This window comes from Talpa occidentalis, unplaced genomic scaffold (assembly GCF_014898055.3).
Source record: "Talpa occidentalis isolate TD23 unplaced genomic scaffold, MPIMG_talOcc4v2.1 talOcc4.3, whole genome shotgun sequence".
Lineage (NCBI taxonomy): Eukaryota > Metazoa > Chordata > Mammalia > Eulipotyphla > Talpidae > Talpa > Talpa occidentalis.
Window position 1 is genome coordinate 41,467,032 of NW_023603184.1, and position 14,879 is coordinate 41,481,910.

The 14,879-nt window shown below is 41.8% G+C and overlaps 1 protein-coding gene across 1 annotated transcript in view; it reads left to right on the forward strand.

The window, feature by feature from the left end:
* Positions 1 to 650: 650 nt before the first annotated feature.
* Positions 651 to 14,879, forward strand: part of ACER3 (alkaline ceramidase 3) — an 85,929-nt gene continuing 71,700 nt past the window's right edge. Inside the window, exon 1 of the mRNA XM_037523008.1 lies at positions 651 to 820. Coding sequence (XP_037378905.1) covers positions 718 to 820 — 103 coding nt within the window. The 5' untranslated portion in view covers positions 651 to 717. The remainder of the gene's footprint in view (positions 821 to 14,879) is intronic.

Here is a 14,879-nt window from a genome sequence, read left to right on the forward strand (position 1 = left end):
GCCGTTGGTTGGCTGGAGAGTAGCGCACAATTACAGATAGCAGAAGCTCCTGTACTTGGAAGCCAAACGTAAGCAGGAAAACTGCGTGACTGCTCCTGCTGCATTATTTTTTAGGATCTCAAAGCTCACTTCACTCCTGGCTTCTGGGTTGCTGCCCGTTTCCTTTGTTCTCAACACACATTCAACCCTTTATTAGAAAATCACTATGTTTTCTGGGAGTCCTGGAGCTGGCAGTGTTCTCTTTCTGGGTTCCCTTTGAGGCCTGTGGCCAGAGGAAGGCACTTGGAGGATCTCTGAACAGGCTGCATCGAGTAAGGGCTTGATCTAAAGCTTCATCCCACCCCCGCCCCAATTAAATTAAACCGCACACCCCCTGACACAGTGGCCCAGACACACCCCGACAGCAAACCGCCCGGGGCCGCCAGCACCCGCGCCGACAAGCCCGAGCCGGCCGGCGCGCAGGCCGCCGCCCCAGCCCTTCCTGCGGAAGGCGGGCCGGGCCCCTCGGCGCCGGGCGCGGGCAGCGCCGGCCGGGCCCGCGCGCCGGGGCGGGGTCTCCCCGCGGGCCGAGCGGGGGGCGGGGTCTCCCGCGGGCCGAGCGCGGGGCGCGCGGCTCCGCCCCAGGGCGGGCGCGGGCGGGGCCGGAGCCGGCCGGGAGCCCGAGCCGAGCGCAGCCTGCGGAGCGCCTGGGCGGCGGCGGAGACGCGGCTGCGCGCGATGGCCCCGGCGGTGGACCGCGAGGGCTACTGGGGCCCCCCGACCTCCACGCTCGACTGGTGCGAGGAGAACTACGCGGTGACCCCGTTCGTCGCCGAGTTCTGTGAGTGCGCCGGGCCCGGCCTGAGGCGGGAGGGAGGCGACGGGCTGAGGAGCCGCCTGAGGGGACGCGGTCCGCGGGGAGACGCCGGGCCCGACCCGGAGGCGGCGTGGGGAGCCGGGCCGAGGAGCCGGAGCGGGCCGGGGGGAGCCGGCCGGGAGGGGAGCGGGGCGAGAAGCCTGTGTGCGCCGGGAGGAGCGCCGGGGGCCGGACGGCTCGAGGGGGGCTCGAGGAGAAGTGGGGAGCCCCTGCTGGACCTGAGGGGGCCCCGAGGGGCAGGGCTGCGAGTGGGAGCTACTGCCTTGAGGGCGGCGGGGCGCGCCGGGCGCGCGGGGCCGAGGGTGTCCTTGCCGGCGAGCCCCGGCACCTGCGCCTGCTGCGGCCGCACCGCCTGCGCCCGGGCGCGGAGCCGGCAGCCGTCGGGGCCGAATTTCCCCTCGGTGGGGAGGCCGTTCCCCTCCTCGCTCTCTGCTCCTGTTGGATGTCCTCGGTCACCTCCAGGAACGGTATTCCCAGTCGCAGATCCTGACTCCCGGCGCCCGAAACCACCCCGCCAGGTTGTCCTCACACACCTGAGAGCTCTGGGGGGCTCCTCGACGGCCTCCTCGCCCCCGAAGCGGGAGCAGAGCGCCCAGGCTCTACTTGCCCGTTGGCGCGAGCGCCCGGGAGCCCCGGGGCCCACCCTTCCTCCTGTTCTATGACCAGAGTTAGGGTCACTTGGGGACACCGCCTGCACTGCTTGCACCTTGTGGGGACTTGGAAAAGGATCCCCCTCCTGCTGGGCTGCCCCCCTGGCAGGCGTCAGTGGCCCGGGAGTGCTTTTTCCCTACTCTCTATGTTTCCTCACAAGATTATCCCTGCCGTGCTTAGGAGAGCACAGGAAAGTTCTGTTGCTTCTTTTTCTATTGTCTTTTGGTCAAAGGATTTGAGAGCATGGCGTTTGCTCCTTCTTCAGATACAAAGTACAAAGAGTATTTTTTGGAGAGCTGTTATTGCTTTTTTTAAAAAAAGGTTTATTTATTTATGCATACAAGAACTGGGGTACAGGCTGGAGATGCTGGTGGTGAGAGGATTCACCAGAGACAGAGCAGGGAACAGAACAGGCAGACTGACTGAAGCACACTGCTGAGGGGCGCAGCAGACAGGGGAGGTCTGCTGTGCCATGTGGGTAGCTCCCTGGCCGCCCGGGGATCGAACTCGTGCTGCAGAGGCTGTGGATTGCTTCACAGTGTGGTGGTTGACCACTGTGCCACCAGGGAGGCCCCTATTATTGCTTTCTTTTAATTGGGTTCTCTTTCTCAGGACATGAAACAAAAACTTTTCAGCAAAACTTCCTATTGTTTGGTCCTTCTCCCAGGCATGTGTTTGGTTTTGGAGGAAAGAGGCAAGAGTTTTATGCCAGCTGATCCTCCTTTATTCTGCCCTTTTAATTAGCCAAGTTCCTTTTTCTAAAAAAAGAAAATGGAACTGTTTTTACAGTTTTCAGGGTTGTAGTATCATTCCTGTTAAACCGTTAGTTAGACTTACAGCCATTTGTCCTTAACTACTAGTTTAAATTAGTAATTTTTACGTAATGATAGAATATGGGCAAAGGGATCATTTGTAACAACTTGGCAACCCAAATGTTGGCAAAGAAAAGGATTTACCTTAGAGTTATTAGATCGAGTTGGCAAGCCCATGCTTGAGCCAGAGGAAATCCAAGAGGGAGGGGCCTTAAAATCATTTTTTTCTGAATTGGAAATGTATAAAATGGAGAAGAGTAATTCAAGAGTCTTCAAATATTGGGTGGACTGACATATAGAACGGTTAAAATTTCTATTTCTCTAAAACGTGGAACTAGAATATGTCTGGAAATTTATTGTAAGGGGAAAGTTTTGCTTCAACATAAGTAAACTTTCTAAGTAAACTTTCTAACTAAAAGTATAAGGAAGGGCTTGACTTGGGAGGTGGACGCCACTGTCACTGGAAGTGAAAACAGTCGTTGCTCAACTAACTCACGTGAGTGTTTTAGAGGGAATTGTTTAGTAGAGAAAAGGACTGGTTTAGTTGACCTTTAGCTCCTTTGCAGCTATATGGATAGATATAGGTACTAATGACTCTTAGTTTAGAATCAAGGATTAGAATCAAGAGAGAAAACTGACAGTTAAATCATGTGAGCTGTGAGAGAACAAGACACTACCGTTCTGGCAGATAGCTCTGAGAAATGGGAAATGACTCTAGTTTTTAATGTCCTCAGAAGAGGAAACTCTGAGCAGACTGCAGGGAAGTTTTGACATACGAATGAGAGATTGCGAGATGAGTGAAAGTTGGCATCCCTCTGCGCTTGCACCTTGGGCAAAAATGATCTGGAGAAGTTGAGGTCAAGCTTTCTTAGCGAGCAAGCAGTGGCATCTGTCATATCTTAGAGTAAGAGAATTTGAGCTTTTATGCTGATTAATAATGTGTTTAAAAATAAGTGCAACATCATCATTATTAAAATATTTACACTAATGAGAGAAATACTAAGGTTAATGATAAAATTGGCAATGGCTATAGCTAAGTGCTTACTGTCTAAAACAATTTGCTAAGCAATTTCTAGATCTTACCTCTTTTGATCGTTACCGTATTTCCCAAGAAAAGGTACTATTATCCTTATTTCATAAACTAGGAAGTTGAAATGTCAAGAAGTAACTTATCTAAGGTCGCAAAAAGTGATATAGAGGTGTATGCATATTGCGGTTGACTCTAGAACTACTATACCATATTACTTCCCTCACACATTGTTTTACCCCCTTATGAAAGGGATGAGGACAAGCATGAAATAATATACTATCACAAAGGATAAATTGAATAATTATTCAAGTTTATCTTTCAGCATTAGGGTTTGCATATTTGGGTAACAGAAGCTTGGGGAATTGCATGTTTATATATGACAATGATTCTCTTTGACAAACCTCAAAAGCTGTCTTTTTAGATCATTCAAGATCAGTTCAAATCTTTTTTTGTTTGAGCAAATTGTAAGAAGTAGGGGAAAGGGTAGAAGGCTTCTCTAGTTGTAAAATAATAAGCTCCTTGATGGGCCAGAAGTTATTATTACAAGCAGTGTGCACTCTGCATGAAAGTATAGAACAATACCATTGACTATGCAGTTTCAAGCTAGCAGAATGACTTAATCAAAGGAAATGTTATAATTGTTCTGTGACCTTTAAACATTTTTGTCAAAAGTTATAAACCAAATCTGCGGTTGGTTATAAATATAGAAAAACGAAAAATTAGTAAAATTAATATTTATTCAGTACCCTGTAATTTAAACATTGAGAATTAAAAGCCTTCCTTTGTAAAATAATTTTTCAAGAGTGGTTTGTTCCAGTGGAAATTTAGTATTCAAATTGCAATGTGAAATGTAAAACTCACATGGATATTGAAGGTTGATTATAAAAAAGGAGCATAAAATATCTCAATTTTATATTAATTACATGTTTCATATTAATTGCATTATATTATTTTAATGTAATTATATTAGTCACAAGTGAAAAGTTTGTATGTAATGGATAAAAAATGTATTATTAGAAATAAGTAGTTTGAACAGTGATTACCTTCTTGTCATATAAGTTATGATATAGTTACATGTCTTGTGAATTGTCATACTCCTAAGTTTGGATCAGCTTCCAACATTTTACGTTTTGCACTTTAAATATTGTGAAATATCAGTGATTTCTTTAAAGTGAAGTTTTTTGTTGATATCACTTCTGGTCCATCTTTATCCTTTTCTCACAGCCACTTTCTTCATTTATCTGATAAGTTTGCCTTTACCGAGTTCCTCTGCCCTCATGTCTAGAGCCCCTCCAATGGCAGCAAGATCAATATTCCCACGTTGATCTATTTCTTCTGTACTCCATTTACATTTGATTGAAATTTCACTGCCAATATTATCACTTGTTTTTTGCTGCATTTTGAACAGTGATTTTTTTTTTAATAATAAATTTTATTTTTATATTCCCCCATACAATTGCAAACGCCCCATTCTGACCCCAATCCTTCCCCTCCCGCCCCCCACCCCCCAAAAAGTGTCTCTGGTTCATAGATTTTTGTTGATTTTGATTTTCACTTTCTTATATTCATTTTCCTGGTCCCTTATTTAAGTTTTCTAGATTCCTGCTATGAGTGAGACCATCCGGTATTTTTCTTTTTCTTTTTGGCTTATTTCGCTGAGCATGATCCCTTCCAGCGCCATCCATGTTGCTGCAAACTGCATGTGTTTATCTTTTTTGAATGCTGAGTAATATTCCATGGTATATATGTACCACATCTTCTTGATCCAGTCATCTATTTTTGGGCATTTGGGTTGTTTCCAAAGCTTAGCTATTGTAAACAGTGCTGCTATAAACATAGGGGTGCAGGTGTTCTTTGGAATTGATGTTTCTGTTTCCTTTGGGTAAATACCTAGGAGTGGAATTGCTGGATCATATGGAAGCTCTATGTTTAGTAGGTCCAGAAATCTCCACACAGCTCTCCATAGTGGTTGGACCAGTTTGCACTCCCACCAACAGTGCAGAAGAGTTCCTTTTTCCACACCCTCGCCAACATTTGTTGTTGCTAGTTTTATTAATATGTGCCATTCTCACTGGTGTGAGATGGTATCTCATGGTAGTTTTGATTTGCATTTCCCTGATTACAAGTGATGTTGAACATTTTTTCATATGTCTGTTGGCCATTTGCATTTCCTCTTCAGAGAAGTTTCTTTTTAGCTCTTCTGCCCATTTTTTGACTGGATTATTTTCTTTGTTGTTGCTGAGTCTCATCAGCTCTTTGCAGATTTTGTGATCAGTCCTTTATCATTAGTGTTGGGTGCAAAAATGTTCTCCCAGTTGGTGGGGTTTCTCTTTGTTTTTGTTATTGTCTCTTTTGCTGTGCAGAAGCTCTTTAATTTGATGTAGTCCCATCTGTTTATCTTTGTCTTCACTCTCACTGTTTTGGGTGATGTGTCTGTAAAGATGTCTTTGATGTGCAAATCCCGTAGTGTTTCGCCTATATTTCCTTCTATGTATTTTATGGTTTCAGGTCTTATGTCTAGTTCTTTAATCCATTTTGAGTTGATTTTTGTGTATGGTGTGAGGTAGTGGTCAAGCTTCATTCTTTTGCATGTAGCGACCCAGTTTTCCCAGCACCATTTATTGAACAAACTTTCTTTGCTCCAATGCATAGTCTTTGCTCCTTTGTCAAAGATTAGTTGACCATAAATCTGTGGGTTTATTTCTGGATTTTCTATTCTATTCCATTGGTCTGTATGTCTGGTCTTGTTCCAATACCATGCAGTTTTGATGATTATGCCTTTGTAGTATAGTTTGAAGTCTGAGTGATGCCTCCATTTCCTTCTTTTTTTCAGTAGAGCTTTGCTATTCGGGGTTTTTGTGATTCCATATGAATTTCATCAATAATTGTTCTATTTCTTTGAAGAATGCCATTGAGATTTTTTTTTTTAAACATTTTTTTTTTTTTTTTTATAAAGCTGTTTATTTGTTTGTTTTGTTTTTGTTTATACATGCACTGGTACAGTCAGAATTGCGGGAGGTGAGAGAATTCACCAGAGCCAGAGCGGGAGCACAACAGGCAGAAGGCCGAATTACACTGCTGATAGCAGCGGGTGCAGGAGAGTCTGCAGCCATTGGACCCTCTCTGGTGCCGGGGAGCAGCCGGGATCGAACCGTGCCGCAGAGGCTGCGGGCAGCTTCGCAACCCAGCGCTCAACCGCTGCGCCACTGGGGAGGCCCGCCATTGAGATTTTGATTAGAATAGCATTGAATCTGTATATTGCTTTTGGTAGGATGGCCATTTTAATAATGTTTATTCTTCCAATCCATGAGCAGGGGATGTCTTTCCATTTCTTTGTGTCTTCTTCTATTTCTTTTAAAAGTGTTTTATAGTTTTCTTTGTATAGGTCCTTTACCTCTTTTGTTAGATTTATTCCCAAATATTTGATTTTTTTTGTTTCGATAATAAAAGGGATGGTTTTTTTGATTTCTTCTTCTTCAGATTTATTGTTTGTGTATAGGAAGGCTACTGACTTTTGCGTGTTGATTTTGTATCTTGCCACTTTACTGAATTGATTGATGAGTTGAATTAGTTTTTCTGTGGAGATTTTGGGGTTCTCTATGTATATTATCATATCATCTGCAAATAGTGATAGTTTGACTTCTTCTTTTCCTATTTGGATTCCTTGGATGTCTTTCTCTTGTCTTATTGCTCTGGCTAGGACTTCCAGTATTATATTGAAAAGCAGTGGTGAGAGTGGACATCCTTGTCTTGTTCCAGATCTTAATGGAATTGCTTTCAGCTTTTCACCATTGAGAATGATACTGGCTGTTGGCTTGTCATAGATGGCCTTTATGATGTTGAGGTATGTTCCTTGTATCCCAAGAATTTCAAGGGCTTTTATCATGAATGGGTGTTGCACTTTGTTGAAAGCTTTCTCAGCATCTATTGATATTAATATGGTTTTTATATTTCTTTTTGTTGATTGGGATAACGTTGATTGATTTTCGGATGTTAAACCATCCTTGTGCCCCTGGAATGAATCCAACTTGGTCGGGGTGAATTATCTTATGGATACATTGTTGGATTCTGATAGCTAAAATTTTATTGAGGATTTTTGCATCAGTGTTCATTAGGGAGATTGGCCTATAGTTTTCCTTTTTTGTGTTGTCCTTATTCGGTTTTGGTATTAGTGTAATATTGGCTTCATAGAACGTGTTTGGTATTGTCCCTTCCTTCTCAATTTTTTGGAAGAGTTTGTGAAGGATAGGCACTAATTCGTCTCTGAATGTTTGGTAGAATTCATTTGTAAATCCATCAGGTCCTGGGCTTTTGTTTTTGGGGAGGTTTTTGATTACCATTTCAATTTCGCTGCTTGTAATTGGTCTGTTTAGGTGTTCTGTTTCTTCTTTATCTAGCTTTGGGTGATTGTAGAGTTGTAGGAATTTGTCCATCTCCTCTAGATTGTTGAACTTGTTTCCATATAACTGTTCATAGTAGTTACTGATTATTCTTTTGATTTCTGCTGTGTTCGTTGTGATTTCTCCTCTTTCATTTATGATCCTGTGTATTTGTGCTTTCTCCCTTTTTTCCTTTGTGAGCCTGGCTAGGGTTTGTCTATTATTATTTTTTCAAAGAAACAGCTCTTGGTTTCATTGATCTTTTGGATTGTTTTTTTAGTTTCAATTTCATTTATTTCTGCTTTGCTTTTTATTATTTCTTTTCTTCTACTGGTTTTGGGTTTTTTTTTGTTGTTCTTTTTCTAGATCTTTGAGCTTCGAGATTAGGTTGTTTCTTTGAGTTCTTTCTTGTTTTTTGATGTGAGCTTCTATTGCTATATATTTTCCTCTTATTACTGCTTTTGCTGCATCCCATACATTTAGGATATTGGTGTCCTCCTTGTCATTCAATTCAAAGAATTTTTTAATTTCTTCTTTGATCTCCTCGTTAGTCCAGTGGTCTTCCAGTAGTGTGGCTTTTAATCTCCATGAGGTAGGATAGTTCCTTGCCTTTTTTTATGATTTATTTCTAGTTTGATGCCTTCGTGGTCAGAAAAGATGGTTGGTATGATTTCAATCTTGGTGTATCTGTTGATGTTTGTCTTGTGCCCCAGTATGTGATCGATCCTGGAGAATGATCCGTGTGCGCTTGAGAAAAATGTGTACTCCGTTTTTTTTGGGTTTAGTGTTCTATAGATGTCTGTTAAGCCCAAATGCTTTAGGTCCTTATTTAGAGCTTTAGTTTCTTTACTTATTTTTTGTCTTGTTGATCTATCCATTGTTGATAGTGGTGTGTTGAAGTCTCCCACTACGTATGTGTTTTCTCTGATGTTTGTTTTCAGAGAGGACAACAGTTGTCTGATATATTTTGGTGCTCTTTCGTTTGGTGAGTATATGTTAATGAGTGTTATTTCTTCTTGAAGTATTGTCCCCTTAATCATAATGTAGTGACCATTGGGGTCTCTTTTTATTTTTTTGAGTTTGAAGTCTGTTTTATCTGATATAAGTATAGCTGTTCTGCTTTTCTTTTTTTGCCCATTTGCTTGTAGGATTGTTTTCCATCCTTTGACTTTGAGCCTATTTTATCTTTTGTAGCTAAATGTGTTTCCTGGAGACAGCAAAAGGTTGGGTTTTGTTTCTTAATCCAGGCTGCAACTCTGTGTCTTTTTATTGAAGAGTTTAGTCCATTTACATTTAGAGTTAATATTGATATGTTAGCATCTGTATTTGCCATTATGTTTGTCTTTCCTTTGATTTTATTTATTTATTCTTTAATAGCTTTTTTTTTTTTCGGTCTTCTTTCGTTGTTATTCGTCCCTCTGAGGTTCTGGCTTTAGGATTCCTTGTACTATTTTTTGGAGTGGGTTTAGTTGCAATGAAATTCCGGAGTTTCTCTTTGTCTGGGAAGGTCCATATTCTTTCTTCATGGAGGAAAGAGAGCTTTGCGGGATAGAGTATTCTTGGTTGGCATCTGTTTTCTTGGAGTCTGTTGACTATGTCCCTCCACTCTCTCCTTGCCCGTAGTGTTTCTTCGGAGAAGTCTGATGTCAGCCTGATTGGTTTTCCTTTGAATGTTATCTGTTTCTTCCCTCTTGTCAGCTTCATTAGTTTTTCCTTGTCCTGGATTCTTGGGAGCTTTACTATTATGTGTCTTGCTGTGTTTTTCCTTTCGTCATGGAAGTTTGGTGTTCTTCTTGCTTCTTGTATATCAATTTTCAGCTCCTTCTTCGCTTTTGGGAAGTTCTCTTCAATTATCTCCTGGAATATTTTCTCTGTTCCTACATCTCTCTCCTCTCCTTCTGGAATTCCTGTAACTCTTATATTTCCTTTCCTCATGGAGTCAGATAGTTCCCGAAGTCTTTCTTCATTCTTTTTCCTTCGTACTTCTCTTTCCTTTTCTGTTTTGGTTCTTTTTATTTCTGTGTCTTCAAGATTACTTATTCGTTCTTCCATTTCATCTATTCTGCTTTCATTGCTTTTCCCAGAGTTCTTTAGTTCCTCCATTAATTCTTTCATCTCCTGCATTTCTTTTACTTCCCTCTTTAGGGACTCAATTTCCTTCTTCTGATCTATCACTTTTTAATCATGGCAATTTTAAATTCTCTTTCTGGAAGGCTCAGAAGTTCTTCCAAGTTGCTGTCGTTGCAATCTGGGGAGTGGTTTTCTTTTTGTGGTGTGCTTCTTTCCTGAGGAGTTGTTAGGTTGCGTGTGGTTCTTCTACTCCCTACTGTCTGTTTTCTAATTTGTCGTATGCGTTGGGACACTGTGTTGCTCGGACTGACTGGCATCTTGGGTGAACTTCTCCGCTCCCCTCTGGCTCTTCCAGGAGCCATCTCTGTCTTCTGGGGGAGCTTTCTGCTGGTTTTAGGCAGTTTTTACTGAAGAAATGTCCCTGTTCTAAAATGGCGAAGCGGGATGCAGTCCCTGCGCCTCCGGTTTCAGGCACACTCTTCTGCGCACCCGGTCTGCCCCGGACGTGGGTACCTGCTCCCTCTGTGGGCTCAGACTGCTGGTCGGAAGGGGCCTGGCGTGGGCTAACTTCCCAGCTGGCCACTGGGTCCTCCAGAAGCCTTCTGCCCTTTTCAAGCAGTCTTAAGAAATTTCCTGTTCTATGGGGTGTTAGTGACTTTTTTTTCTGGTCGCTAGGTGGTGCCAGAGATCTCTCCTACTGTCCTTGGGGGGCTGTTTTTCACCTCCCCCCACCCCGTGGGACAGGGAACAGAGCGGGAATGGTAGGGTACACCTCAACAGCTTTGGGGTGCTGTGTCTGCCTTGTGCCCCACCGTCGTGGAGAACCCACGCCCCGAATTTTCGTGCCCTGGGTCTCAGTCCAAAGCCCTCAGGTCCAGGACGCGGGCTGTAGCCCAGTTCAGTGGCGCGGGAATGGCGCCTTTTGCACAGCTTCCGTGCCTGGGCGCCTGGTTCCTGCTCACTCAGGGAGGGACCTTCACCTCAGTGAGGACCTCCGCGCGTCTCCCCGCAAGCCTAGGTCGCAGGCGCGGGTACCTGGGCAGCCGCGATCCAGGTCTGCACTTGCTTTTCAAGTGCGCCAAGCGCGCCGCTTTTCAGGGCAAGCTTACCGGCAGCCCGGGCTGTGTGCGCGTCTCCCGGGGTCTTTGTTCTTCTCTAATGGCGCCCCTTCGCTCACCGCCTCGGCGAATCCTGCAGGGTTCGCCTCAGCTCCCTGAACAGTGATTTTTTTGATGCATTTTGTCATTACTGGTCTGTTCCCACCTTTAGTTATTTATTTTTTTTAAATATTATTTATGTTTACCAGTAGGAGAAGAGGCAACTCAACTACATGCTTTGCCCATCTGTATATGACCTGAATAATGGCTGTGAAGTGACTGATCACTTAGAGATTCGCCTTGATGTTTTATCCATAGTTAGAAATTTAGGTATAGTTCTTTTTCTCTCAGCTCTTTGAAGATGTTATTCCATTGTCTCCTGGCTTTTACTGTTGCTGATGAGAAGTCTACAAATAGTCCAATTACCATTCCTCTGCAATTTATTTTGTCAACTCCATCAACAACTCTGAAAGTGACTTGGTTAGTTATTGTGTTATGCTTCTATTATTTATTTATTTTTATTAAATATACTGTGATTTTATTTTTAATTTCATGAGAATTTTAAGTATTTTTTTCTTACATCATTGGTCATTTTTGGACAGTGTTTGATTTCTCACCTCTGATGTAGTCTCTGTAGTTGCCTTTATTATTTACCTAATGATTTGTGGAATTGAAGGTCTAGTTGTGAAGATTGTACCATATTCAGTTACTTATAGTTAATGTACTGTGGTGATTGAAATCTGTGTTGTAGGGGGATAGATATTATATAACTGTGATATTATTTGGAATTTGTGCATTTGCAAAGTCAAGACTTAACAACATTCTCTATTCCTTACAACATTCGTGGTATGTAGGTGATAGTCTCTGTTTTATAGATGAAGAAACTGAGTCTTAGAAAACTTAAGTAACCCGCTATGTGTCAGGCAGCTTTTAAGAAGCAGAAATGATGTTTGGATAGATGTCTGCTAACTCTTACTACAAAGACATATTGCCTGTCGGGAGTGGAATTTCAGGTGCTCTTGCTTTCTTAGAAGAAATATTACATAAATGGAAAAGGAAGGGAATTCTGTGCTTCAATTATGACCTCAGAGAATTACCCAATTAAAAATTATCCAGAATGTTTTATTTATCAAACCTATTTTCCCTAAATACCTATTTTGTCATTGACTCAGAATCTAAAACTATATGGAGACCATCTCTTTGTTGAAGGTGACTAATAGACCAGCAAGGTGATTAACAGCTATGTTCAAATAGACATTTCCTACTTACAAGGGGAAAGTGTTCCTAAAAATTTATTTGAAAGAAGAATGTCTAAGAATTGACATATTATTAAGGATGGTTTATTTATCAGAAAGCTAAAAAATATTCTAAATTTCTTGAGTTTTTATAGGGGCAGCCTCAGTCTCTGGGGATGACCTGGTTAGTAAAACTTCCACAGATGTAGAAGATGGATGTGACTTCTGGTGGGACGATCTGGCCATCTCCCTTTTGTCTTTGGGCTAAGATGATTCACACTAGGTGGGAATTGTCCCTTCTCACAGGTTTGCTGCCCCTTTCTTCACCTTTTTCATAGGAACTGGGGAGAAGGAAAGTAGGGCAGTTTTCAGTCTTTAGAACCTTTACTATGGGATTTACTTAAATGGGGGTAAAGAGGTCCTTTTTTCCTTCTCATGGCAGCCCCAAACCAAGGAGGCTCTAACTAGCTGTCTCTGCCATACACATAAACTCATCCAGGCATCTTGCTGCTTGTAGTTCATTGCTGCTTTTCTTTCCCTGTCCTTTTTTCAGACCCCATCTTACCATCGTCTCTGAATAGCAGCTTTGAGTAAGTGAGCATGCTTTAGGCTTCTTTTGGGTTCAGCTGGCAGAGGTGACATCCTCATCACCTAAAGGAAAACAGTCTGTTTCCAATGGGTTATTGATAGTAGAGCAGCATTATCTCCAACTTACAGCTCAAACGTACCAGAAATCAACTGAAGAATGAAGTACAAAATGAAGCAGGGTTTAGAATAAATGTATGCAAGATAAGGACTTTCAGTAAATTGTTTCAGGTGCTGTGATAGATATATTTATGTGGTACATTGGGCTACCAGGAAAAGGTGCTTATTGGAAACTTAAAGTTTAAAGGCTTTATAGTGCTAATGCTTGAAGAACTGCCATAACCAGAAGAACGGCCACACCAGTTTGCTCGCTCTCTCTTTATTATTTTTAATTGTGGGAAAATGCATATAAAATTTACCTTCTTAACTATGTTTAAATGTATTACTCAGTAGTATTAAGTACATTACCATTTGTTGAGCAATCAATCTCTAGAACTCTTTGCATCTTGCAAAAGTGAAACAATATCAAACAACCCTCACCCTTCTTTCCGCCCCTCCCTGAATATCTTCTTTCAGTCTGTGAATGTTTTTTTAAGATTTATATATTTATGCATATAAGAACTGAGGTACAGGCCAGAGGTGTGGGGGGTGAGAGGATTCACCAGAGACACAGTGGGGAACAGAACAGGAGGAGTGACTGAAGTACATTCTGAGGGAAGCAGTGGATGAGACAGGAGAGGTCTACTGCGCCATGTGGGTCACCTCCCTGGCTGGCGATCAAACTCGTGCTACAGTGGCTCTGGATAGCTTCATAATGCTGTGTCTTAAACCCTTGTGCCACCAGGGAGGCCGCTCAGTCTGTGAATTTGACTACTCTAGCTATCTCATATAAGTGGAATCATATGGTACCTGTATTTTTGTGACTGGCTTATTTCACTTAGTAAAATGTCCTTGTGGTTCATCCTTGTGGTAGCAAGTGTTAGAGTTTACTTCCTTTTTAAGGCTGGGTAATATTCCGTTGTAAGTCTATTTAGTCATGTATCACTTAATGATGGAATACATTCTGAGAAATGCATTGTTAGTTGACTTTGTCATTGTGTAAAATGTCATAGTGTATCTACACAAATCTAGATGCTATAGCCTACTATACATCTAGGACTTTGTATATTTCGGAGCCATGATAAATAAGACATGACATTAAATCAAGCATAAGGGAAAATGATGCTATCAAGACATGCTGTAAACACGAGATATATAAGGTTGCTGCTTAGTAAGTACTTGAGGGCTGATTACATCTTAAAATCTAATCTTAGCATTTAACCAGGTTGTTCAAGATATTAACTAGGAAGAATTTTCATTTTAGAGCACAAGTTGGAAGAAATGACTGATTTTTTATAGTTGTTTAATGAGACAAGTTGTTGTGTGTGGGTAACTAAGGAGAATAAAGAGCTTAAAAGGTAGTTTGGGGAACTTCACTGAACTGGAATACACAGAATAGTAAACATTTAAAAGAACATCTTTTCCAGAGCATTATTATTTCAGATTAAAATTTTATGTTATTTCTTCAATTTTGAGTTCTACCCTTCTTCCTTTCCCAGTCCATAGTAAAAAGTCTCAGCTGGAGAATTTTAGGTAATGCAGAAGAGCATTTTAAAAGGAGTGAAGGTATATATGAAGAACATTTAAAAACTCAGCAAAATGATAGTGCCCTATATGGATAGCTAAAGCAGCTTATGGTGACAGGAAATCCTACCTGTTTAACTGTGGGGAAAATATTTGGTGTAATACTTGGAATCAGAATCAGGATTCCTCTTTCAGTATTGTTTTATAGACCCTTGTGACTTTGGGCAAATCACTTAATTAGTATGATTTTATTTTCTATAAAATGAGAAAAATATTTGGTAGGATTAAAAGAATTAAATAGCATGATACATGTGAAAGCACTTAGTGAAGTGTATAGTACATACTAGGTGCTTAATATATGTTTGTTGAATTGGACTCTAGTCAAAATAAGTTTAAAAATCATACTTTGTGATATTGTGGACTCCTTATCTGTGATGGTTATGTCTGTGAGTGAACTTATTTAGGCTACAGTGTGTAGTTATTCAGCTAAATACTAAACTGGGTATTGCTATGATAATATTTTATTGATGAAGGATAACAT